A 27,617-nucleotide genomic window follows, 5' to 3' on the forward strand; every position below is an offset into this window, starting at 1 on the left:
TACATGGTTAACTGCCACTGAAATCCTCCAGTTTTGAGAAGTAGAATTCATGGTATTAATGCTGGGGATCAGCTTGCCTTGGCCCCCTAGAGGCAAGGAAAGCACAAGATCTTATTGTGTTTTTGAAGCAGAGGAGTGATTTGGCCTCATATATTTTGACCATGCCTTCACCATGCAGGTTTTCTGCTGGCCGCTGACCAACCCACCCTCACTTTAGCATCACAGGATTCACTGGTTGCCTTTGGGGCCAAGCAGGAATTTTGGCTAATGGGGGCCTTTTTTCACCTGCTTTTTGATGCTAGGGTAAGGGGATTTAAACAGGCCTTGTCTGTGGACTGTTTTTAGGCTATAATGAGCTTGGTGGGGATGGGGCGAGCTGATCATGACAGGTGGAGATGACTGGCAAGCACCCTAAGGCACCTGCAGTGGAGGGTGAGTCTAGAACCCTACATCACTGTCCATGTGGTAGGCTTGTCAATCCTCAGGTGGGGGACTCCCTGATTTTGCAGGTTATGAGTCAACAAAATGCACACACAGTTACTTTTTGCTGCTCAACCAAATACGTAGACTTCTTGGATCACTGGATATGTATGCCTGATGCCTATTTTGAGGCTTGATAATTTAGGCATACTTGCTATACTTACTATGTTTCCAGTCCCTTTCCTTAATTTCAATAGGTAGTATTTATCATTTATATTTGTTAACCAAGTGCAAAAATATGCAATTCTGTTTCTTTTTTCTTATTTCATGAAATTCAAGCAACTGTCATACTGACAAGACTGGAATATTAATGCCTTATTTACAGAACGTGAAAACAGATGTAAACTAAATTTCTAGAATCACTTCCACCCCCATCAAGTACCAGCAAAAAGTAAATATACTTTTTAAATTATATCCCATTTTAGATAATAGTGCTTATTTAAACAATTATATCCACTGGGTGCTCAATTACCATGCCATGTGCCAGGAACAGGTAAGCTTTTTAAAAAATCATTTCTGTTGCCCAAGACTGAAAGCCAGCCCTTCTCTCAATGTACTCATATTTAAAATATGCCACACTTATGAAACATACTTTTCCATACACACACAAACATAAGAAAAATCAGATCTGTCATACAGTAGTTTCAAATGGTATCAAATAAAGCTAATTAACATAATGTCTTCAGAAAGCTACCCTGAGCAAAAGTAACCATTCAAGCATTTATCATCCTTGGATGCCAGATCCTTTATGCAAAATTTAAAATTTCTATCATGAGCAGTATCATATCAGAGAGAACCTACCATATAAACACTATGATTTTCATATGGCCCTAATTTTTAATGATTAAAACATAGTGTTTCTGATCAAAAGAGAGCCTTCTGCAGTTGTTTCCTTCAGCCTGACCAACTGGGCACTATTCAAACACAGCTGTTATCACTCAAAAGTCCCTTGCCCTTCCATTGTTTCAAACAAGTGTGCATTTCCTTTTCTAGCATGTTCCAGCCTGAGTCATTAAAAAAAAAAACCTGGGAGCAAAATACCTTCTACAATAGTACAGGTACTTCCCTGTGGGAAGCAAGCAGGAAAAAGCTTTAAAAATGTCCAATGGGTTCTATAAAGCACGGTGCTATGTAACAATACCTCATTTGCATGCATACTTAAAGTTCATCCCTAACCTCAGCGTTAGTTTATAAAGCAACAATTCGCTTGAATATTTTATGTACTAGTGACTGTTACAGTTTACACTGCTTGACTTGGCAGATAATCATTTTGCATGCATTTCAACTAGACTGGGGAAGGCAATGGCAAACCACCCTGTAAAAAGTCTGCTGTGAAAACGTTGTGAAAGCAACGTCACCCCAGAGTCGGAAATGACTGGTGCTTGCACAGGGGACCTTTCCTTTCAACTATGATAAAGGCAACTCATTGTTCAATTTGTGAAAATATTGTATGGAGATCAGACTCTCATATCTAAGAAGAAAAACACAGCCCAAAACCTGTTATAACATGCAATAAAACTGTGGTGTTGCATTACCCAGGATCTGAACCAGGGGCCTCATGGACTAGAAGGGCAATGTTGTCCACCTAGAAAGACTCCAACCTCACTTTCAGCCACACTTGTTCACACAATAATTTTTTTTTTTAGATATACACTATTTTTGTCCCCAGTGGAAACCACAGCAGCTTACAAACATCTTTCTTCCTTTCCCACATCATTTTACAACAATGGCCACTCAGTGAGGTAGGTTAGGCTGAAAGAAAGTGATTGGCCCAAGATCACCCAGTAAGTTTCCATGGAAGAGTAGGACAGGCTTGAACTTGGGTCCTCCTAGTCTGACATTTTAATCACTACACAATACTGGCTCTTTTAAGCCAAGCCTGTCTCTTCCTGGACAACACCCGGACTCTGGCTTTGCCTGTGTGACTGCATTTCCCTCTAAACTTCTTTTTGCACAAGTTTCCCCTACTGGCCAGCATCAGTTGCCTTAGTGCATTCTGATTCTAGCCCATTCTTTGGTCAGGCTTTTGGATTCCAACACTGGCATCCATTTGACTCCACCTCTGCGTCACCCTCTTGGAGATCAGCCCCAAATTTTTCACAATCCCCATTTGGATGTGACATCATCAGCATCTCCACATCCTTCACTGCTGACAGTACAATGCTGACACCAAATTCCTGTCCACAGTATATATGAATTAGCATAAATTTCCAGTTCATTTCTTGTTAGCTGTGGGAGTTACTGGAGTTGCACAGTCAGCACATATCCATATCTATTTTTTAAAAAAATGATTTTCAGTTACTTCAGTACCTAGGATTTTAACACATGACAAAGGTCCTACAAGTACCCTTTTCAGGATCTCCTCAGCCAACCTCAGTGTGTATGAGTACAATGAAACTTTCATTGACTGAGACATAATTATATCCCCTTGATTATATGGAAGCTAACCATAGTGATATCCTTCTGCTGTTAGCAGTGGTGGTACATTTGGCTAAGCCCACAGCATTTTTAAATTACAGCTAGTTGGTCTGATATAGTGGGTTAGCACTGGACTTCAAGGAGAGACACCAAGATTCCAATTACTACGCAATCACAATGCCCACTGGATGATTTTGGGTTTGTCACCATATTTCATCCTAACTTACATCACATGTGTGTTGTGAAGATAAAATACAGAAGAGAACCATGTACGCTGCCCTGACTTCTGGGGAAAGGAGGACAGGAACAAAATATGAGAGACAGAGTGAGAGAACAAATTCTCTCTATTGTTTAATAATACTGTTAACTATTGTATTACTTCACCAAGCATGCAAGATGTCAATACTGTGATACATACAGCTTTCTACAAAAAGCCAAATGACTAACTTTTCAATAAAATAAATCGGTTCTTGTGAAAACCTTACCGCAGAAGTCAGACGAGCAAGAATTTCAGCATTGGTCTCAGTTGTATCTTCTATTTTCTGATTGTTCCTTTTTAAAAGGAGAGGAGAAAGATGTAAAACTGTACACAATATGCGTACATTCATCTGATGATAGGGACTAGAAACTGCTCTTAGCTTGATGCACAAAGAATCAAACATGCACAATGGTGCATCGAGCCACTATAAAGCAAAGAAATATTATGATATAACAAACGGTCTCTAAATCTTTTTTTTTTTAATCCAAGGGTATTTTATACAGACACACCCAAATTAAAACAGCAACATGCTGTTGAAACCAAACGGTGTACAATTAAAGCTTCTATTATCTAATTCTAAAATTAAAGCTTCTTTCAACCTTTTCAGTAGCATATACGACACATTTTTTCACAATAGATTTGGAAAGATCACTGAAATCAGCTTGTCCCTTTCCTCATCACCTTAGGATTTCCAGACCCAGACCCAAGGAAGGCATTCTGCTCGTTAAGAGTTACATAGGACCTACAATTTTTTCCATCCAAACACCTTATACAAGTAAAAGAAGCTAGTTTACAGGTAACCCTGCCATCCCTATGAGTCCTTGCCCTGTAGCCCTCCTAAGCTCTCATGCCACATACTCCTGTCTCACAAAGGACTGACATTGTCTCCACCTTTCTTTGATCCCTACCATCTTCAACTGCATGACTCCATTACCATGGAAATGACAGAATCATGATGTCAGAATAGCCTGTTACAAAAGTGACATTCCAAGAATTTGTAAGTATCTGTTCCTGTAAGGACTGCTAGAATACAATGATATCACACCGCCTCCACCCACAATGAGTTTATGAAATCATCTGATGACCTGTGGCTATTCTATTATAACAATTATGACCTACAACAGGGGTGGCCAACAGTAGCTCTCCAGATGTTTTTTGCCTACAACTCCCATCAGCCCCAGCCAGCATGGCCAATGACTGGGGCTGATGGGAGTTGTAGGCAAAAAACATCTGGAGAGCTACCGTTGGCCACCCCTAGCCTACAAGATTTATTACTACAGCCAACACCATTCAGGGACTGCTAATTTTATGTGGATAAAAACAAAAATGTTATTTATATATTATCACATGAGGCAATAACCCTACATCATAAAATGCATGAAGCAGAACGAAAGAGGGTAGGTATGTAATCAATTCAGCTACACAGGATTAATTAAGAACAGTTATACTTACAGATTGCATGCACTAATCCTTGGAGGAATAACAGGCACTAATTGCAATAAAAGTTTAACACCATTTTTCCATCCTTCATCTCCTTCATATTCACAAAAAAGATATGTACACTCATCAGCTGAGAACTGGTAGAAAGCATAGTTATCTTGAAAGCAGATCTGTCTGTCCACTGTTTGGGAGGGAAAGGTCAACTGAGTTTTAGAAAGTTTCTTCCATCAACTTGCCACAAAACAAGAAGCACCAGTAAAATGCTAAATGGATTCTTGGAGATTCGTCCTCTGATTTGATTTTAGTCATTATTAAGGGCATGTTTACACACGCAATATATTGGCATTGTTAGAACTGAGCAAGAAACCATATTTCAAAAACCAGTTTTCTAATGTCAGGCCATTTTTGTATGCAGCTATTGTGAAGTAAAGGTGTACAGTGATGACATTATAGACAGTGACATACAAAAATGCCTCAAATGTAAACCCCAGAAAATTGAAAGAGATGCAGAAGTGACATGAGTTCTTCAGAAATAGGGGTAGGCACAGTCATAGCAATGAAAAAGAGAATCTTAAACACATCTTAAGAAGCCTGAAAACTACACAGGTGATAGGAAGGAAAGTCAGCATGTTTAAGGTTCTACAATATTCTTGGTGAAAGAAGGTTATGAAATTCAGAAATCCATGAGAAGGATGAGCAAGGATGAGCATTTCTTATCAAAGAAGGTGTTGAGGCAGGACTATATGACAATGGCCAGGATATGGGCAAAGATCAAAAGATCAGACTTCACAGTTCCGTGGGCTCAGTTAACAACAGACAAGAAAATGCAAGGTAAAAGCCATCCTTCAATATGTATTTCAAAACACCCTCTCCACACAATCTCTATAAATACTATCAGCTACATTGGAATATTATTAGTATTCAGGATATGAAAGATCACAAATGAAAGATAAGCATACCCCAAAGTGGGATATCAGGAATAAATCATCTGTAGATTGAGTATCTACATTTTCGCATATTGCTTGTGAACATCATAAATCTAATGCCCCCCCCAAAAAAAAATTAACGTGGCAAGTGAAACCAGAATACCTTTCTTTTTTTTAACCTGTTAGACCTGATTTTGTAAAACTGACCTGATAACATAATTCCCATGTTCAATAGGAGCTGCCAGACACCTGCTGCTGTTGACCTGGTCTTAATGAAAGGGCAGTACTTTAAGAGCCAGTCTATGAGTTCAGATCCAATGCAACTTCTCCTAAGCAAAAACAAAAAGACTGTAAGGCTGCATTCTAAAGAACACTTAAATAGGATCAAGCTCCATTCCACAGGAGTGACTGCAGAATTCATGTGCCACATAAAATGATGTTAAGAGAACAATATCTACATTTAATGGAAAACATGATGTGGAGGAGAATTATGAAGCACATAGGCTTAGTAATACATGAGCATTTATCACATTTGTACCCCATCTCTCATTTATTTATCACATCTGTACCCCAGTAGACAGGAGGGCCTGGCGTGACTTTGTCCATGGGGTCGCAAAGAGTTGGACTCGACTGTGCGACTGAACAACAACACCCCATCTCTACTCCAAGAATTTCAGGAGTTATCCTCCTCTGTTTCTTATAAATAATCTGTGACACAAGTTAGATTCAGTAATTTACTACATAAATTACAAAGTCATGGAGATACTGTTTTACTGTCCAAGCATACTGGCAGCACCAGAAGGAAGAGAAAGCACAGGATTATCTAATATAGAATACAAGAGAAAGAAGGACCTTTCCTAGCACATCCTGTTAAATCTCACACTGGTGTTGAAAGAACAAGACTTCAGTTCATCAATTTACAAGCTTTTCATCCATTTCCCGGACTCTCCTCTCCTCATTTTTTTTCAAGACTTGGCAAGTTATTTCTTCAAGGTAGACTTTTACTGGCCTTTTCAAACAGGTTTATACAGGTAATTTGATTTATTCATAAGTCATTAGAGACGTCCTTTGTCTTCTCCAAGTTGTTTAGTTTTTTCCTCCAGCTTTGAAATTTGACTGTCTTGTTAACCACTAGCACTGACACTCATTTGAATAACAGGAAGAGAATACACCTCACTAGCATACTAAAGTATCAGACTTTTCCAGAATCAACAACCCAGCTCCTGAGAGATGGTACATTAGATGGTTCATTAATGAATATTAATTTGAATTAGAAAGAAACAATTTGAGACAGGAACTAAGAGGATGGTTTCAAAAATAAGGTTTGGAGATATACTATACAAAATCATATTAAAATAAAATAGTAAATCATATCAAAAATTATGAATCAATATAACTTTGTTTGCATTTATACAATAAAATGTATCACTGTTCAAGTCAGAATCACTGCTATGCTGCCTCCCTGAGGGCAGATTTTTATGACTTTTTTTTCATTTGAAGAATGCCGTTACGAATTAAGATATATTTGGCATCTTAATACAGGTCAGTTTTCAAATGACTAGCTGGGTCAACTTTGGACTTGATTCCTCTCCCATTACAAGTGTTCACTATCTTAGCAAAACTAAGGAGCAGGTTCTCTGCTTTTCTTTGGCAAAATTCTATTCCATGGACCCTTATCCGTGCTTTTTAAAAATAGAATCACAGAATCAAAGAGCTGGAAGGGACCTTCAGGGTAATCTAGTCCAACCCCCTGCACAATTCAGGAAATTCACAAATACTTCTCCCCATGCACACCCCAGTGATACCTGGACCACACCCAGAAGATGGCAAGAAATAACTATTTATAAACCCACCAGGATTCCTGGCCAAGCCGGCCTGAGAAAAACTGCTGCCTGATCCCGAAGTGGTAAAACAGCATTTACCTGGGCATGTAAGAAAGGGCCACAAGAAATGAGCACTGATGCATTCCTTCCTGCCCTCCATCTTATAGTCTGCCTATATTCACAGAATCAGCAATGCTGCCAGATGGCCATATAGCCTCTGTATAAAAACCTCCAAGGAAGGAGAGCCCACCACTTCCTGAGGAAGCCTGTTCCAACTGAGGAGTTGCTTTGTCAGGAGTTCTTCCTAATGTTTAGTCGAAAACTCTTCTAAGAACATAAGAACATAAGAGAAGCCATGTTAGATCAGGCCAATGGCCCATCCAGTCCAACACTCTGTCTCACACAGTGGCAAAAATTTATATATATATATACACACACACACACTGTGGCTAATAGCCACTGATGGACCTCTGCTCCATATTTTTATCTAACCCCTTCTTGAAGGTGGCTATGCTTGTGGACGCCACCACCTCCTGTGGCAGTGAATTCCACATGTTAATCACCCTTTGGGTGAAAAAGTACTTCCTTTTATCCGTTTTAACCTGTCTGCTCAGCAATTTCATCGAATGCCCACGAGTTCTTGTATTGTGAGAAAGGGAGAAAAGTACTTCTTTCTCTACTTTCTCCATCCCATGCATTATCTTGTAAACTTCTATCATGTCACCCCTCAGTCGACGTTTCTCCAAGCTAAAGAGCCCTAAGCGTTTCAACCTTTCTTCATAGGGAAGGTGTTCCAGCCCTTTAATCATTTTAGTTGCCCTTTTCTGAACTTTCTCCAATGCTATAATATCCTTTTTGAGGTGCGGCGACCAGAACTGCACACAGTACTCCAAATGAGACCGCACCATCGATTTATACAGAGGCATTATGATACTGGCTGATTTGTTTTCAATTCCCTTCCTAATAATTCCCAGCATGGCGTTGGCCTTTTTTATTGCAAACGCACACTGTCTTGACATTTTCAGTGAATTATCTACCATGACCCCAAGATCTCTCTCTTGGTCTGTCTCTGCCAGTTCACACCCCATCAACTTGTATTTGTAGCTGGGATTCTTGGCCCCAATGTGCATTACTTTGCACTTGGCCACATTGAACCGCATCTGCCACGTTGACGCCCACTCACCCAGCCTCAACAGATCCCTTTGGAGTTCCTCACAATCCTCTCTGGTTCTCACCACCCTGAACAATTTAGTGTCATCCGCAAATTTGGCCACTTCACTGCTCACTCCCAACTCTAAATCATTTATGAACAAGTTAAAGAGGATGGGACCCAGTACCGAGCCCTGCGGCACCCCACTGCTTACCGTCCTCCACTGCGAAGACTGCCCATTTATACTCACTCTCTGCTTCCTATTACTCAGCCAGTTTTTGATCCACAAGAGGACCTGTCCTTTTACTCCATGACTCTCAAGCTTTCTAAGGAGCCTTTGATGAGGAACTTTATCAAAAGCTTTCTGGAAGTCAAGGTAAACAACATCTATCGGGTCTCCTTTGTCCACATGTTTGTTCACCCCCTCAAAGAAATGTAACAGGTTAGTGAGGCAAGATCTTCCCTTGCAGAACCCATGCTGAGTCTTCCTCAATAACCCGTGTTCATCAATGTGCCTACTCATTCTGTCCTTGATAATGGTTTCTACCAACTTTCCCGGTATTGAAGTCAGACTGACTGGCCTGTAATTTCCCGGATCTCCTCTGGAACCCTTTTTAAAGATGGGGGTGACATTTGCTACCTTCCAGTCCTCAGGAACGGAGGCAGATTTCAATGAAAGATTACAGATTTTTGTTAGAAGATCCACAAGTTCAACTTTGAGTTCTTTCAGAACTCTCGGATGTATGCCATCCGGACCCGGTGACTTATTAGTTTTTAATTTGTCTATCAGTTGTAGGACCTCCTCTTTTGTCACCTCAATCTGACTCAGGTCTTTCAACACCCCTTCCAATATTAGTGGTTCTGGGGCGGGCAAACACTTCTCATCTTCCACGGTGAAGACGGAGGCAAAAAATGCATTCAGCTTCTCAGCCATTTCCCCATCCTCCTTCAGTAATCCTTTTACCCCATGGTCATCCAAGGGCCCCACTGCTTCCCTGGCTGGTTTCCTACTTCTAATATATTTGAAGAAATTTTTATTGTTGGTCTTTATGTTTTTTGCAATATGCTCCTCATAGTCCCTTTTTGCCTGCCTGATCACAGTCTTGCATTTGATTTGCCACTGTCTGTGTTCCCTTTTATTAATCTCACTTGGACTGGTTTTCCACCGCTTAAAGGAGTCCTTCTTACCTTTTACAGCTTCCATTACTTTGTTTGTTAACCATGCTGGCCTCTTCTTATACCTGTTTGTGCCTTTCCTAACTTGTGGTATGTATTTTATCTGAGCTTCTAGGATTATAGTTTTAAATAGTCTCCAAGCTTCCCCAAGGGTTTTGACCGTATTTACCTTTCCTTTCAGTTTCCTCCTCACATGCCTCCTCATCTCAGAGAATTTACCCCTTTTAAAGTTAAATGTGGTTGTGGCGGTCTTTTTGGGCAACTCCCTATTTATACAAATGGTGAAATCAATAACATTATGGTCACTGTTCCCAAGCGGCGCAATCACTTTTACATCTCTCACCAAGTCTTGGGCATTACTTAGGACCAGATCCAGGATCGCCCCACCCCTGGTAGGTTCTGAGACCATCTGCTCCATAGCACAGTCATTGAGAGCATCAAGAAACTCAATCTCTTTCTCTCGACCAGAACACATATTGACCCAATCAATCTGCGGGTAGTTAAAATCACCTATTACGACACAGTTTTTACGTTTAGCCGCTATCTTTAATCCCTCCATCATATTATAATCGTCCTCTCTCTTTTGATTTGGTGGGCGATAACAAACTCCCATAGTTAAATTTCCTTTTGGGCCCTCTATTTCAACCCAAAGCATTTCTAAAAGGGAATCTAATTCTCTGACCTCAGTCTTACTGGACCGTATATCCTCTCTGACATACAGAGCCACCCCACCTCCAACCCTTCCCTCCCTATCCTTCCGATATAACTTATATCCAGGAATCACCGTGTCCCACTGATTCTCCTCATTCCACCAAGTTTCTGAAATTCCCACAATGTCTATGTTTTCTCCCAACACTAAACATTCCAATTCACCAATTTTACTTCGGACACTTCTAGCATTTGCATACAAACATTTATAATTTCCCAAGCAAGCTAGGCCCGCCACCTCTCTCCTGCCGCCTCGAGACTCTAGCAGACAGTCCATACTGTTTGTCACCATCACAGTGGACAACTCTGATCCGTTACTCGGTAGAAAAATAGAAGCCAACCCTTCATCTCTTTGAGACGAGTCCTCCCGAACCAGAGACATTCCATCTCCTGTCGGCTTTCCCCCAAGATTTAGTTTAAAAACTGCTCTGCCACCTTTTTGATTTTAAGCGCCAGCAGCCTGGTTCCATCCGGAGACAAGTGGAGACCGTCTCTTTTGTACAGCTCCGGCTTGTTCCAGAAAGCATCCCAGTGCCTAACAAACTTAAACCCTTCCTCCTTACACCATCGTCTCATCCACACATTGAGACTTCTAATTTGCGCCTGTCTCTCCTGCCCTGCACGTGGAACAGGTAGCACTTCCGAGAAAGCCACCTTGGAGGTCCTGGCCTTAAGTCTCCCACCTAGCAGCCTAAATTTCTCCTCCAGGACCTCACGACTGCATTTCCCCACATCGTTGGTGCCAACATGCACCATGACCACAGGCTCCTCCCCAGCACTGTCTATCAGCCTATCTACTACACGCGTAATGTCCGCTACCTTCGCACCAGGCAGGCAAGTCACCATACGGTCAATACGCGGTTTTGCCACCCAGCTGTCTACTTGCCTAAGGATCGAATCACCAACTACCAAGACCCCCCCTCTCCCCCTGCCCAGGGATGGTTCCTTGGCGCGAAAGGATACCCGCTCACCAACTGAAGAAGAGGTCCCTTCTGAGGGCGCATTCCCCTTATCCTCAGCAAGGTGCCCTGTTCCCTCTAGACCCTCACGCTCTCTGGCAGCAACGGGGCTGCCACATTCAGAGTGGGGCTCATCTAATACGCCCCCAAGAGTCTTCCCCAATTGCCTAACTGACCGTCTCTGCTTCTCCAGGGCAGTCACCTCGGCCTCAAGGGTACGAACTCGTTCCCTGAGGACCAGGAGCTCCTTGCATCGAGCACACACCCAAGACTTCTGTCCTGTGGGCAGATAGTCATACATGTGACACTCAGTGCAAAACACTGGAAAGCCCCCACCCCCCTGCTGGCATTCTACCTTCATGATATATATATTAAATATACAGTCCTCTTTAAATGCTGTTGTTTACGTGGCTCCCCTTCTGGAAGGTCAACTTACCTTATTGGGAGAACAAGGAAATCAGGGATCTGGGTTCCTGGTCCTTAGGAAGCCCCCAGGCAAAGAGCCACAGGCCAAGAGCCCTTTAGCTCTCGCCCTTCGGCTCGCGCCTTTGGCAAGGCGCAGCTTAAAATGCAAAGAGGGTGGAGCAGACCACTCCTAAGCAATCATCAACAATTACTCTCAATCAATCAATCAATCAATCACTTTCACCTTTAGCCCACTCACCCAAACGTACAGCAGTTCCCCAGCTATCACAACTCAGCCTTTTCAGCAGTCACCCAAGCCTCAGAATGAAGTCTTTCAAAACGCAGAAATTCTTAGCAACTTCTCCAGCTGTCTCAGCTTATCAGAGCTGCTCTGCTCTGTTCTGTTCCTCTCAGGCCTCTCTGTTCAATTTCAATCTGCTGGTTCTGATTCGACTTTCTGGGGCAACAAAAAACAACTGTGCATCATCCTCTATATGACAGCCCTTCAAGTACTTGAAGAGGGTGATCATATCATCTCTTAGTTATCTCCTCTCCAGGTGAAACATACCCAGCTCCTTCAGCCTTCAGGACCGGATCTACATGTTTTATGAGGGGAGGCAAAATTAAAAAATGACACCCCCCTTATGGGCCATTCTATCTTATGGTCCCATAGAATACAATGGACTCCATACCCAATTTGGAGCCCCTCCCCTCCATCAGCATCCGGGGCAAGCACCCCCCTCTGCCCCCCCTAGATCCAACCCTGTCAGCCTTTCCTCGTAGAACTTGGTCTCCAGACCCCTCACCATCTTCATTGCCCTCCTGTGAATACATTCCAGCTTGTCTATATCCTTCATAAATTGTGACACACAAAACTGAACACAATAGTCTAGGTGAGGTCTAACCAGAACAAAGTGATATCATCACTGCATGATCTGGACACTATACTTCTGCTGATACAGCCCAAAATCACATTTGCCTTTTTGCCTACTGCATCACACTGCTGATTCATGTTCAGTGTATGGTACACTAAAACCCCTAGATCCTTTTCACACATACTACTGCCAAGACAAGTCTCCCCCATCCTATAATGATGCACTGGATTTCTCCTACCTAAATGCAGAACTTTACAATTATCCCCATTAACATTCATTTTATTTGTTTTAGTTCAGTTTTTCAGCCTGTCAAGATCATCCTTTATTCTGACTCTGACTTTTACTATATTTGTGATCCCTCCCAATTTAGTATTATTTGCAAATTTAATAAGCATTCCCTCTTTTCCAGGTATAGACATCAAGCTGACAGACTGGTAGTTAGCTGGATCCTCCTTTTCCCTCTTCTTGAAGATGAGGACAACATTTGCCCACGTCCAGTCTTCTGGCATCTCACCTGTTCTCCAAGAGTTCTCAAAAATAATGGCTAGAGGCTCAGAAATTACATCCACAAATTCTTTTGGATGCAGTTCATCTGGCCCTGAAAATTAGTTTCATTTAAATTTACTAGGTGTTTATGTACTACCTCATGCCGATCCTAGGCTGTAATTCCCTTCCCTCATGTGTTCTGTTTTTACTATACTGAGCACCTTTTCCCTCACAAGAAAAGACTGAGGAAAAGTAGGAATTAAGTAGTTCTGCCCTCTCTTCATCACCTGTTATAATTTCACTTTCCTGTTCCCACAAGGGAAACTACAAGCACTGATTGTTGTTTAGATTCATCCTTGGTTATAAGGCCCTCCTTCCGCTTCCTAAATGAATCCTTTTTATTTCTCAATAAAATACCTCCTACATTAAACTTCTGCCTAAGAAACCGCCACTCATTGCATATGAAGAAGAGGTTTCTAGTCCACAAAAACATATGGAATAAAACTGTGTTATTCTTTTAAGGTGCTACCAGACTCTATTTTTGCTGCAACCAACTATTACAGCTACCTCTCTGGAATTGTTGTCAAAGATAACACTGTCATATACTGGCATGCAGACAACAGCTCAGGAAGAAGGTAGGATAAAGTAGGATCATCTGTCCACTGGGCCATAACATTAGCACCATGGCTCATCTAGCCTACAGATCCAAAGGAGGAAAGAACAGCAAGAAGAATGTTATGTTTTGTTAAAACAAAAGGTAAACATGGTTACCTGCAAAGTCCCACCAAAGACATTCTATCTTTCATCATATCAGAAGCTTGTAGAATGAAAACATTTCTGAGAGCTCTGCCAGCACATACAGCATCTTCACCATAAATCTGAATGAAAAAACAAATTGAGCATACAATTATGCAAGCCCACAAGAGTATAGCATTTAAAAAGCTCTGTAGAAGTTACAGAACACCTCCAACAAGTACAAGCATGAATTCACTGAGCTTCTTACATGTATATTCAATAGTCCTTAGCAAAATTAAAGCATGTTTACATTAGAAAACTTTTACTCAATAGCTATTCGGAACTCAGAAGTGTGGATATACATAGCTTCAGGCAGCACAAATGAAGCAACTCAAAATAATGAGCCCACAATACCAAAAAAAAAGTTAGCATCAAATGAGGTTGAAGAAATACCTTGCTGGAAGGATTTTCCAGATATGGATTTGAAATCCTTCTGGATATAATCTGCAAGAGAAATATGTTGTAAGTAATATTTAGCAAACATATAAAACATAATAAATTAATTGGCAGTCAATGTACAATGATGAAACCTTGAAAAGCTGTTAGAACAAATTTCTAACAATTAAAAAGATGCCAAGGCAACTGCTAGAGTCAATTTCATTTCTACCATTAAAAACCTTGGGTTTCTGTTTTGTTTGAGTTTTTTTAAATGGGAATGTTGTTCATCATCTCCCAGAACTAGAAGGGGAGTCTAGAGGTCTCCCAGAACTACAATTGACCTCCAGACTTCAGATACAAAGCCAACATAGTATAGTGGTTAGAATGTTGGACTACAGTCTAAGAAACCCAGGCTTGAATCCCTACTATGCCACAGAAACTTGCTGAGCAACCTTGGGCCAATCATGCACTTTCAGCCTAACCTTCTTCAAAGGGTGGTTGTGCAGATGAAATGGAGGAGAGGAGAACAATGTAAGCCACTTTGACTTCCTCACTGGGGAGAAAAGTGGAGAATAAATGAAGTAAATACAAATATAAATCAGTTCCCCTGGAGGAATTACCAGCTTCAGAAAGTGAACTGTACAGAATTACAAGGGAGAAATCTCTAATAGTAGAAACATTGTTAAAATCATGCTTACTTTGCATTAGAAGTGGGTCAAGCTGTATCAGTGAAAATGTCTGGCCTTAGTATTGTTCTTCAAGGGGAACACTCAAAACTAATTGTAACAGAATGTATAATTTTGAAATAATTGATTACGGTAGATCCATGTTTGTGAATGAATGCAATTTTCATTTGTATATGCATGCAGTAAAACATAATGCTTTAAATCATGCCTGCCATTCCAGATTTTATTGTGGTGATTTCATCTTTACAACAAGCTACACAAAACTGGTATAGTCCTGAATTCCAAACAAGACAGAGATTCAAACCTTGCCTAAAGCTATGGAATAGTGTATTTGCTTATTTTCTCCTAACCTGGCCACATGGCTGGATTTATTTGTTTTGGGTAGACTGTAGTTAAAATACGGAAAGGGTAGGTATCCGATCTGAATCTGGCATTAATTCCTTTTCTTTCCTTTGTCCTCACCTTTTTGTCTGGTCTAAGGTCACAACTCTGCACCTGCAGTGCACATAGGGATCCTGAATTGTGCATGCACTCAATGTTTAGAGAGCCTTCATTATGCCCAGAAAAAAGAGGTCTTGGCCTTTCACCAGACTTCTTCCCACTCTAAGTGTTTTCCCAGTCCCATTCAATACAGAACTTTTTCATTGCTTTCCAAAACAGCTGTTCGATGCAAACCAGGCAGTAATCTGGGGTACAGGGCTGGCCCTGCCACTAGGCAACTGCCTAGCACACCAGCCTTCTGGGGTTGCCAAATTGGGTGCCCCACTTGTGCCCCCCCTTCTCTAGGGTTTAATCAGTCAGATCTCTCCATTCTATCCTATGGGCCCATAGAATGGAGAGATTGCGCCATCACTACGGCATGACCCAGAGAAGGGGTTTAGATTTTAAAACCCCATCTGTAGTGTTGCACCACAGTCGCAGCCCAATCCCTCCATTCTACTGTATGGGCCCCTTGTTAGAACGCCCTCTATTCTATCCTATGGGCCCTTTGGATAAAAGGCAGGGTGCAAAGGCAGGAAGAAAGCCCTGCCACCCATGCCTCTTCGAGACTCAGAGAGGCAGCCAGACTGGGCAGTGGCATGACCTCACCAAGTCATGTGGGATGCATCCAATTCAGTGCCCCCAGAAGGCTGGCACCCTAGGCAATTGCCTAGTTTGCCTTGTGGCAGGGCTGGCCCTGCCAAAATGCTATGTTTGGAATCATGGGACCTGCACAGCCATGTAGGAACAGCTGTAACAAGGAGGCAAACTGGGTGAGATTTAGTGAGAAAGTTGGCTGGATCCAACCCAAACCTTACTTATCATTCTGCATTAGTCAGAATGCTTTGCCGTATGACATATAAATGAGGATGAAGTTCTTGTCATTGCTTGTTTATATGTAAACTTAACGTTTATATCATTCATTGTTGACAGATTAATTAATTTCTTAACCAGCTGCTTTCTATTCTGGCTCCCATATTCAACTGTTTGTGTTTTTTAAAGCAATAATAGAATGAGGAATTGGAGAGAAGTTAGGCTAGTACATGTCAGCTGTATGGTGTGGGGATGGCAAATAGTGTTACATCTTTATTTTATCATAACTTTTAGCAAAATCATGAGAAACTGTGTATTATTATTATTATTACTCACTGAGACTCAAGGTGGATCACAAATACAATAAACTTTTCAGTAGCATAGTAAACAGATTACAAAATATGGTAACAATAACTGAACAGCAAAAATTCCTAGTAAGACAAAACACTACAATTGAGCTGGGACTCCAGAAAAGGGTGGGGGAACAGTACAATGCATGCAAATATATCTGTTTAGGCAACAAGGTAATAGTATGGGAAAAACTTTATCCTTAAACAAGTCACCACCTGAGCTGATCCACTAAGCTGCAGCTTTGCTCCTTTATTAGGGTTGCCAATTTTCAGTTGGGGGGGGCAGGGGATCTCCCAAGTTTTGACCCGCCCCACTTCAGGGTTATCAGAAAGCGGGGAGGGGTTGAATGTTCTTATGTTCTTAATGTCTGCTGGGCACTCCATTATATCCTATGGAGATTGGTGCTATCCTATGGATAGTTCTTGAGTTAGACCTGGTAACCCTACTCCTTTTACAAGTTTTAGACATTCTGCAAAGTGACAGAAGCATGAGGGCCTAACAGCATCATGCAGAATGCTCCATATAATGCAGGAGCCACTACACAAAATATGTGTGAACAGGAAATTTCCAACTAGATTTTGCGTTAGTAATGATTATAGCCAGGCCTTTTTTTTAAGAGCCCAGCAGGAACTATTTGCATATTAGGCCGCACCCCCTGACATCACCATTGTTTCACCATTGTAGAAAAAGCCCAGCATGAACTCATTTGCATATCAGGCCACATCCCCTGATGCCAAGCCAACCAGAACGGCGTTCCTGCTCAAAAAAAGTACTGATTATAATATTTATTCTATGAAATAGAAAGCCCCCTGAAGGTTGAAGAAAATGACTCTGAAAATTTGGAAGCTGACTTCTTGAGTCAAAGAAAATTTGTCAAGGCCTGCTTAACAAATGGCTAAATAATTTATATTGCACATTTTCTTTAACCCCTTTTCCAGGTACCTCCTGTTTCTCCTTCTTCAAAAGGCTTAACTTGCATTTATGTTTTTGATTGCTTACAATCTGTGAAACAAAAGAACTATGCCTGAGTTATTATAAGAACACTGGACAGAGGGCTGGCAACTCTGGGTTAGGAAATTCCTAGAGATTTGGGGACAGAACCCAGGTAAGACATAGTTTAGAGAGGGGAGGGAGCTCAACAGTGTTGTGATGCCATAGATTCCACTCTCTGAAGTTGGCATTTTCTCTAGGGGAAACAATCTCTGCAACATGGGAAGCAGCTGTAAAACTGAGAGAACTCCAAGCCACACCTGGAGTTTGGCAGCACAGACTGGGCACAACCAAATCAAAGGCACAATTTAGATCACCACTTAGATCACAACAATAGGTGAGAGTTAGGCATGAGCTTAACTCTCTTACCAAAAATGATAGGATAGAGATAACTCATCTTTGGCTAGATTATGATAATACCCATTACAGTGAAATTCTGTTCTGTTTTTATGCACTTTGGCTCATTATTGCAAAAGCACACTGACTTGGTGAAGAATCCATTTGACCAAACAGGGGGCTGTTTCTTTCAGAAAACACAAAAATAGTTACAAAAATCAGCCCCCACTCCATGTCATCTTGGCTTGAGTTGAACAGTTCCTTTTCACTTGTCAAGTGACAACTATATTACTGAATCAACACATGAACCAGGTCTGCATTTCTTTTCATTTTCATTTTTTTCCATTTTAGTGCTTATATTCTCTATCTCTGTTTCCAATGCAAGTGGTTGAAGATCTTTAGAGAGGATTAACCTCCCTCCTTGAAAAGAATCATGGTGCAACTTGAATGGATTAACCCAGGGATGGAATTCTAGCAGGAACTCCTTTGCATATTAGGCCACACACACCTGATGCAGCCAGTCCTCCAAGAGCTTATAAGGCTCTTTTTTGTAAGCTCTTGGAGGATTGGCTACATCAGGGGTGTGTTGCCTAATAAGCAAAGGAGCTCCTGCTAGAATTCCATCCCTGGATTAACCCTTCTTCCCTACCTGCCTTTCCCTCAACATGGAACAGTCTCATCAACCAGCAGTTTACAATGAATGGGCAAAAAGACCCTGAAGTTTTCAATAAGGAAAGCCAATTATACAAGATATTGGATTTATAAAACTAATAACCAAGCAATAACCAGTGCACTTTGGTTCACTTTCTCAGGTTCCTGTGTATCACTCTTTATATTCCCTTTGCCTAACAGAATTTTTAGCTCAGTAAGAATTCAGAACAGCAAATCCTAAAAGAAAAATCAACATCCATGCCTCAACACGCCATGTAGGAATGTACCTTTCAACTGTTCTGTGTACATTTACCACTCCTGCTATTAGAGACAAATTACCTACTGCTCCACTTAACCCACTCATGAACATTTAGTGTTATTAGCTTTCCAGACACTTAAAGCTGAGAATCTTTGATACTGTGAATCAATGCCAGTTTCCCAAACACTGCATAAATCAAGACACCTGTGTCTTAAACACAGTGTTAAGAAAAAATGAATCAATAGCATACCAAGTGACATCTAAAAGCCTAACTATAAGGTGAATGTAAAATATATAAATTCCAATTGGGAACTCATTTATTTACCCTCCCAAATAAATTAGGTTATTGTAGTTGGTAGGGTTTTCCTATCACCAAAATAATCCAGTTTCCTTCCAGTTGTTATAGTAGCTGAGATTATGAAGGGGGAGGGGGAGCCTCCAAGTATCTAATGTACTTTTCTATTAGAAGCAAAACAAATCTGGGCAGAATTAGCATGTGGCTGGAAACAGAGATCACTATACACTTTTATCTCTAAAGAATACTGGGCTATAAATACAGCACAGTCACATAACCAAACAAATAAATTACATGCGGCCACAGAGCAGCAGAATGGCACCTGCATCTCTACATCTCAGATGATACTGCAACCACAAAATAGAGACCAATTTCAATCCCAGAAAAATGATACATGGGGAGGGTGAAAACCCCAGTAGCTTTCCTAACCTTGGTAAATCTGGATTTTGTTATTTCCTGTCCCAATTAAGCCCAGTTATAGGCACTCATAAAGTATATGTAATCGAACAGTTAATATGGTAGCTGCAAGAGATCAGTTCCTAGTTTTAATAAATTGGTCTAGTTCAGGACTATTGAAAACATCAGAGGCCTCCAAGTTCAACATTTCTTGTACAGCCTACCTCACACTGCCTAGAACAAACATATATGATATAAAAACAAATTATATGGCTTGCCTGGCTCCTTGCTCCCATGCAAGGTAAACCTGTGTCCCTGGAATTCAGCACATCTCATCCCCCTCTCTCAGCAGTAGGGATGGGCACGAACCAGGATAATGCAGCGCAGTTTGTGGTGTTCCTGGTTTGCGAACCATGGATCATCATAAACTTTCAGGCATTAAACAAATCACCTTGGTTCATGACCCAGCAGAATGCCCCCTTGCCAAGCTTGAGACAACAAACTCACAGGGAATCTTCATCTGACTCTCCTCCACCTTTCCTCCAAGTTTGGTGATGATTGGATTTACAGGATCTGAGTTACAGCCGCACAAAAGTGCCCCCAGGAAAGTGCTTTCTGGAGAAATGACAGGCAAAGATTCAGGAAGTTCTTTTCTTTTTCTCTATCTGATGGTTTCTCCACTGCTCTTGTCAGTTTCAAGAGCCCCCCCCCTTTGTTGGGGTTCCTTTCTGTTCCCATTTTCTTGCACTGAGCTTGCAAAATTCACCACTTCACAACCCTGCTTGGATTTCTAGTGACACTTGGGCTTTGAAACTGATCAGTTCTTTCAAATTTGAATTGCCATAGTGGTATTGGATTCTGTTGGGCATTCTATACTTTGAACTGGTTGTACTAGTCTTGAAAAAATGCCGCCGCCCCCCCCTTCAGTTTGCACTGCAGAATTGACATTAGTTCTCTTTGCTTGCATTGCTGCAGTTACAGGAGTCTATGAAACAATTCAGGAACAGGCTAGTGACACCAAACTCACACTGAAACTTCCACTCCCCTTCCCCTTGCTTTGAAGTCTGGTAAATATATCTTAAGTGGAAACATGTCTATCTGGAAATGTATCCATTCACGAACCACAACAAACCTCTACAAACAGCTTCAAGGTTCACGGAAAGTTTGAGCAAGTTGTCCTGTCACAAACTTAGACTTTGCGAGGCACAAACCGACCAAAATTCATCATAAACTTTAATTCATGAGCTAGTTTGTGCCAACTCTAATCAGCAGCCCTGGCCTAGAAAATGTAATTTAGAGTAACTGTGGCACCCAGACACAAATGAAGACTCCATGAAAGCAAATTACACAGCAACCTTACTGAAGGTAATCAGGTATGGGTCCGGTGAGTGCCTAGATAAGAGACCTGTGCTGAGCTGGGACTTGGAATCAACAACCTCTAAACAAAAGTATGCCAGGGACGAGTTACATGGGCCCATTCATATCTCCATAATGCAAATACAAGATTCTGTCATATATTCCAATGATTGTGATACAACATTACATCTTATTATTCTCAGTATGAGGAGCTGAGAAGAATTCAAGAACAATTTAGTCATATAGTGTTTATAAGATGTTGTGGAAATATGCACAAAAGTCTATTGCTATTACTGTATCTTCTTCCAGTTCAGTACCTAGATTCAGCACACTTCTGTAAGCAGAACAGATTCCATCCAAGGACTTTCTAGTACACTTCCTTCTGCAGCTCCAAATCTCCACAGAACATTGTTTCTGGAGGTTCCCCATCCTCCAGAAGTAACATTTTCAGGGGGAATTTTGGATTGCACACTCCAAGGGCAGAAGTCCTTCTGCCCATTAAAATGCTTTGCCGAACCATGCCCATGTCTGGTGTAAGAAAAAGCCCCCTACTTTTCATACACATGGACATTGTGATCACCAGTATGGTTGCCAGGGTGCCTGGAATTTTGACTCGCACACATCTGCTCTAAGAAGTGGACTTTGTCCACGGTTTCTAAGGCTTATGTGGATACTATAAGCCTCAGCTTTGCAGCAGCATTCTACATCTCTGGATGGGTGTTAGCCAGAACTACAGACGAGCTTCCAGCTGGCTCCTTGCGTGCCCAGTCTTGGCCACTGCAGTGGAAGAAGCCACGCCGCCATGAACTGTACAGGCAAACAGTGTCCAGCCTGTTTCCATGAACCAAAGGCTAACACCACCAGAATCCATCTTGTTTTCCTGACTCCATTACAGCAAAGCAAGAGACTCACCTATCCAACAGCTGCTTCAACTTCTGCATAAGACAATCAAGCTTATCTTAGGCGTGGATCCTGCCGGACCGCCTAAGCCTTTGTCTAACGGAACTCAAGACAAAGACTGGTGCCAAGAGAAGACTGAAGAAGAGGAAGACCATCTTCAGTGAGCCAAGTTCCTTTGTGTAAACCGGGTGTTACCTAGGTAGCAATCTGGCCATCTATTGTCAACTTTTTAGATAAGTTTAATAGTCTTAAGCACACCTCCACCCAGTAATTTCCCCCATTCTTTTCCCTAACAGTCATCCTGGAGCCTCCCCCTTGGCCCATTGCTACCTGGACAACCAATCAGGTAACTAAGGCCAAGTCCACTCATTGGCTAGCTATGAGCGCCCAATCAGGGGTTGCCAATTAACTGGCTATTGGCTACTGCACTAGTCCAGCCCTTATGGTCACTACAGAGCCTCCGCTTTTCTGAGGTCATGTACCAGCTGACCACCTGTCATCCACCCCTGTACCTCCCATCCCCTGAGGGTCTAAAGTAGTCTATTTAACCTCTGACCCAACTCCACTCATGTGTGCTTCTAGCAGTACCCCAGTTCCGCTGTCTAGATCCATCCCTGATTCTGGCCACAGTTGAGGGTCGCATTTCCCCCGTCCTCCATCGTCGCCATTGGAGCATTCTTGAAGACTACGATCGGTAATTATCACCCTGTTTGTCTATCCATGTGTTGTCTCTATATCTCTCTCTATTTTTCCTAGGACTGTATGTATGTCTCATGAGCACATTGCCTTGTATGTATGCCTATATTTTTCTGGAATAAATTTTAATTGTTTTACTTAATTAGTGTCCCTAATAAATTTAAGCATTAATTTCTGGACGTGGAATCCTGTATACACAGGTAAAAAGATCCTGATTAAGCCAGGTGCCCACCTGACAATTCCCCAACCTCAGTTTTGAGGGCATTTTGGCTTACACTGGGAATGATCAGACATGGGTAACTATTAATAGAATGTTCTTATAAATCTCAATTCCCACTGTGCAAATAAAAGGGAACTTTAGTTATTATCCTGGAGGACACAGAGTTTGAGGAAGATGGAAATGGAAAGCAATTTTTCTTCATTCTTCAACAAAGGTGGTTGAATTTTACTCTGGGCAGAAGACCATTATTTCCAATTAATTTCAATGCTGGGCCTTAAGGGCAGAAAGTCTAACATAAATGCAGTCAGCAAAGGAAGGGGGGTTAAATTTGTTTTTATTACAGCAATAGTTAATGTTGCTGTACAGTTTCTATCTTTTCTTACCACCACTACCCATCATATCTGATAAATATGTGGCAAGTAATAAATAAGACTGTTATCCTAAAATTTCAAGACACTGAACATTGCTCTCCCTCATGCTGAGGAAAAGCTACCTTTTTTCCTTTATTGCAATGCAGGAAGACACATAAATAAGCACATCCTATAATGAAAGTCACAATCATTCAATTGGGAAGTTGTATTTTATGAAATAAATGTACACAAAGATCTGTTAAACAACTTTGCAGGAAAGCAGGGCAGACATATATGGCATTTCATAGTACAATAGTGTATTCCGTAATCCTTTGTGTTCAGCACAAAGTATCGCTCAAAAAGGGAATTAGTTATATTACCTTACATCTCCATAATCTTGAGGAAAAGGCAGTGAGGTAGTTTCCTAGGCCAGGGGAAAACTTTAGAAGGAAATGCTTCTGTCAAAGAGAATGTCTGCCTACATTTTCCTAACAATTAGCCTCTAAAACCTCATCCAGAAATACTTTTATTTCTAATGTTATATTCTCCACATCCTGGCATGGATGAGTTCACCTAATTTTTTTCCATAGAAAAAAACAGGTAGACTAATAATAGACATAAGTTCATAAACCTCTCTGGATCCCTGTCCACAGGAATATATAACCTAAGGCAGAAAACAGGGAAAAACAGAATGGAAAGAAAGAGATATTTTATTGATAATTATATCCCCCAAAGACACTCCAGGTAGCATAGAGGATTCTTTGCTTCTTCATTTTACCCTCACAAAAACCCTTTGTGGGGTGGGTGGGTTAGATTGGGGAAGGACAGTGGCTCAGTGGAAGAGCATCTGCTTGGTAAGCAGAAGGTCCCAGGTTCAATCCTCAGCATCTCCAACTAAAAAGGCAAACAGGCATGATAAACCTCAGCTTGAGACCCTAGAGAGCTGCTGCCAGTCTGAGTAGTCAAGTCAAGTTGTCACATTCTCAGATGCAGGCAGGCAGGAGTCCAAAGCCAGTCCAAGGTCAAAGTCCAGAAAGTCAAGCAGGAGCCAAGTCACCAATGCAGAATCACAAACCGTTATTAGAAGTCAATGTCCAAAAGCCAAAAGGTCAGGGTGCCAAGGAAATCAAGCAGGTCAGGATCAAGGAATCAGGAAAGAACGTGGATGCAAGCCAGAGAATAGTCTTGTTGCTTCCACAAGGTTACCAGGTCCTGGGTGGGAGCTATACGGGAGCCTCAATCAGCCTGCTCCCTGGGTGGCAGCAACTCTGCTAGAACTCAGGGCTGAGAGATCTGAAGCATCGGCGTGCCTCATGTCTTCGCTCTGAAAGTTCTTTCCGGAGCCTGCTTCAAACTCTTGAGATGGGAGGGGGAGAGCTTGGAGGAGATTCATCATCAACAGCTGACACTGGTGCTTGGAGAGTGATTGATGGGCCAGGTGCTGTTTGTTCTGCTGAGGAACTGGCTGGCAACTCTTCCAGGTTCGTTAACCCTTCCAGCTCCTCATCAGGGCTCATGACACAAGTCAAGTCAAGTCAAGTTAGCCTTTATTAGAATAAAATATATTATATATATATATATATATATATCAGAGCAAATTGGTTAAAAAAAGATAAAATGGAATGATTGCATACATATACATTAGGAAAAGCATAAACTGTTTCTATGAGATCCTCTGACGTGCCTTTAAAACAGAATAAAAAAACTTAGCCACTTTCTCAGCGACTCTAGATGAAGTATCGTTCAAAAGACTATAGACCTTAAGTGCATCAGAACAATCAACCATGCTAACTAAAAGAGGATGTAAATACTTGTGATGAAGATCTGTATAAAAATTACAATAAAGAAGAATATGAGTAATTGACTCCACACATTTTTGTTTACAGAGACAGTATCTGACTGAGTAGGCTGTCTTGTTAAATATGCCATAAAGAATGACAGAGGGCATGGCGTTGCATCTGGCAAGGGAAAAAGCTCTACGCTGCTGTGGCAACTGCAAGGACAGATATGAGACCATTTTCCCAGTACTAAGAGAGATCTCAAAACTCAGTGGGGAACAAGTTTTCTTAGCCAGAATGTATCAGTCTTGGCGCTCACTATCTAGCAACCTGTTTTTAATTTGTTGGACTGCGGTGGTGAAGGACAGCATGGACAATAGTTCTAGGAATAAAACCCATTGCTTTTATTTTTCTCCCAATATGTGCTGACCAATTTGACAAATTAAATTCAGAGAGCATTTGAGAGAAATAGCTCCCTGGTTCAGAGTTGTAGTGCAAGCATAGCCAGAATTTGATGGTCATGAGCCATGCCCTAGTAACCATTAAAGACATGCCAGTTTCTAAGCAGATAACTGCATATGGGACACATTTTGGCATGCCCAGAATTTTACGCAAGAATTTGGATTGGACACGTTCAATAGCACATTCATAAAATCCAATCCAGATTGGGATGCCATACAGAAGTTGTGAAATCACTTTGGCTTTGAATATTTTTATGGCAGCTGGCACAAATTGGTTACCTCTGCCATTTAAAAAGTGAGCTATGGCAGATGCACTGATGTTAGCTATCTTCACTGCATACTTGCGATGGGTAGACCAAGTCACATTATATTAAAAATAAACACCTATTTAAAATACTTGATTTGCTCTATCTAACATCAGTAACCCATTTGTAAAATCTCCACTTTTTTGAGAAAACTAAGATTTTGGACTTCTCATAATTGAGCTGGAGCTTATTGCTAGTAAAATACAGAACACAACGGGACAACAGATGTCTTAAGCCCACTCTAGAGCAGGACAAAAGCATCGTCAGCATAAAGTAACAAGGGTACATGTAATGCACTGAGTTTTGGACTATGGCAGTCAGGACCAGACAGCTGAATAGCCAGGTCATTAAGGAAGAGATTGAATAAAAAGGGAGCCAAAATGCAACCTTGTTTGACACCCTTATTGGCAGCAATCTTCGATGTTAGGTTGCCTGCTAATGAGCATTTGATCTAGCAGGTGGTAGAAGTGTCTAATCTCTTAATAAGCATAAGAAGTCTTTTATAAGAAGTTTAGTTTATCTAGCTTAATTCAGAGAAGGTCCCTGTCAATTGAATCAAATGCGCCTTTTAAATCTAAAAAAGCAACAAATAATTTCTGGTTATTCTGCACAGTGTGCTTGTTGACTAGATGGACTAGAGTAATGCAGTGGTCTAAAGTGGTCTTCCCTTTGCAGAAGCCCAGCTGTTCAGGGCCTAGAATTTTTTCCTGCAACATCCAGAGATTGAGTTTGACTAATAGATGTTTGGAGTAAAGCTTGCCAATGATGGAGAGTAGGCTAATTGGCCTGTAGTTGGCAGGGTTCAACCATGCCAAGGGAATTATGCCAGTTCGATCTACAATTGTAAACAGAGATGCAAGGGGAGAAGGCCACCAGTCTGGGTCTAATTTTAAGATTTCGGAGGAAATGGCATCTGGGCTGGGAGTCTTTCCTAATTTCAGTTGTGTAATTAATTCTTTTATTTCCTCCAGAGGGACAGGAGGCCAGTCAGGTAAATCGGCTGGGGGAAAATCAGATGGTTCAGCACAAGTTAGATCTTGATGGAACAGAACTGAGAAATGCTGAAACCAAACATAAGAGGAAAGACAGGCATAGATGGGTCATTGACCCAGAATGCCCAGAACTTATTTAAAAATTTTAAGGTAGTAGCAAGGTATAGCTCTTCCCATTGGGTTTTAATATAATTGTGCCTCTTTTTTGTGATAAGGTGGTGCAACTGAGTCTTAAACTCAAAGTATTCTGATGGCAAGGTCAGGGCCTTTGAACTGCGTTTGTAAACTTTACGCAGTAGAGTTTTTGTTTCTTTACATTCTCTGTCGGACTATTGGTGTGTAGTTTACTATAATAGTTGCACCTCTACTTGGGCACCCTGAACTGACACTCAGTGGTTCAGAAATATAAGATGTTAAAGACTTGTAAGTTGATACAGATACATTAGGGTCAGGTGCACATATTAAAGAGGATCTGTATTCTAAAGCAGGACCAGATCTGAAGAGCTGTTGGGTTTTCCAGTCTGAGTAGACAATACTGACTTTGATGGACCGAGAGTCTGATTCAGTAGAAGGCAGCTTCATATGTTCATTGAAAGACTGTGACTAGCCCTAAGGTCACTAAGAAAGCTTAATGGCTTAGCAGGGGGCTGAACAGAGAAAGATCTACCTAGTCCTATTATGCCACATTAGCTCTCAGAAGGGTAAAGAAAGCTGACTCGGGGGCAAATATAACTATATGTGCTTAAAAATATGGTTTGGACTGAAAAAGAAACTTCTATTATATGTCAAAGACCATGAGCAAGAGGCAGTTTTTGAGGAGGAGCTTTTTGATAGGAAAAAAAAGAAAAGAAAATGGTACTACACATATATTCAGGGAAGAAGTTCCAAATGCAGAGGACAGCAAGAGAGAATGGATGGAGTCATGACAGAGCAAAATATGTTCAAGTGTTTGAGGGTGGGAGATTTGGAGGAGTGGAGGATCATGGTCAGGCTGGCATCATGGTTGGCAGGGCAGGGCACCTAA

General features: G+C 41.4%; 1 protein-coding gene across 1 annotated transcript in view; it reads right to left on the minus strand.

Annotated features, from left to right (window-relative positions):
• Positions 1 to 27,617, minus strand: part of RAPGEF5 (Rap guanine nucleotide exchange factor 5) — a 193,273-nt gene that overhangs the window by 144,373 nt on the left and 21,283 nt on the right. Inside the window, exons 2-6 of the mRNA XM_060248650.1 lie at positions 14,294 to 14,344; positions 13,877 to 13,983; positions 5,731 to 5,852; positions 4,610 to 4,778; positions 3,384 to 3,450 (exon numbers count right to left, since the gene is read on the minus strand). Coding sequence (XP_060104633.1) covers positions 3,384 to 3,450; positions 4,610 to 4,778; positions 5,731 to 5,852; positions 13,877 to 13,983; positions 14,294 to 14,344 — 516 coding nt within the window. The remainder of the gene's footprint in view (positions 1 to 3,383; positions 3,451 to 4,609; positions 4,779 to 5,730; positions 5,853 to 13,876; positions 13,984 to 14,293; positions 14,345 to 27,617) is intronic.

The sequence above is a fragment of the Heteronotia binoei genome, chromosome 10, assembly GCF_032191835.1.
Source record: "Heteronotia binoei isolate CCM8104 ecotype False Entrance Well chromosome 10, APGP_CSIRO_Hbin_v1, whole genome shotgun sequence".
Classification (NCBI taxonomy): Eukaryota; Metazoa; Chordata; class Lepidosauria; order Squamata; family Gekkonidae; genus Heteronotia; species Heteronotia binoei.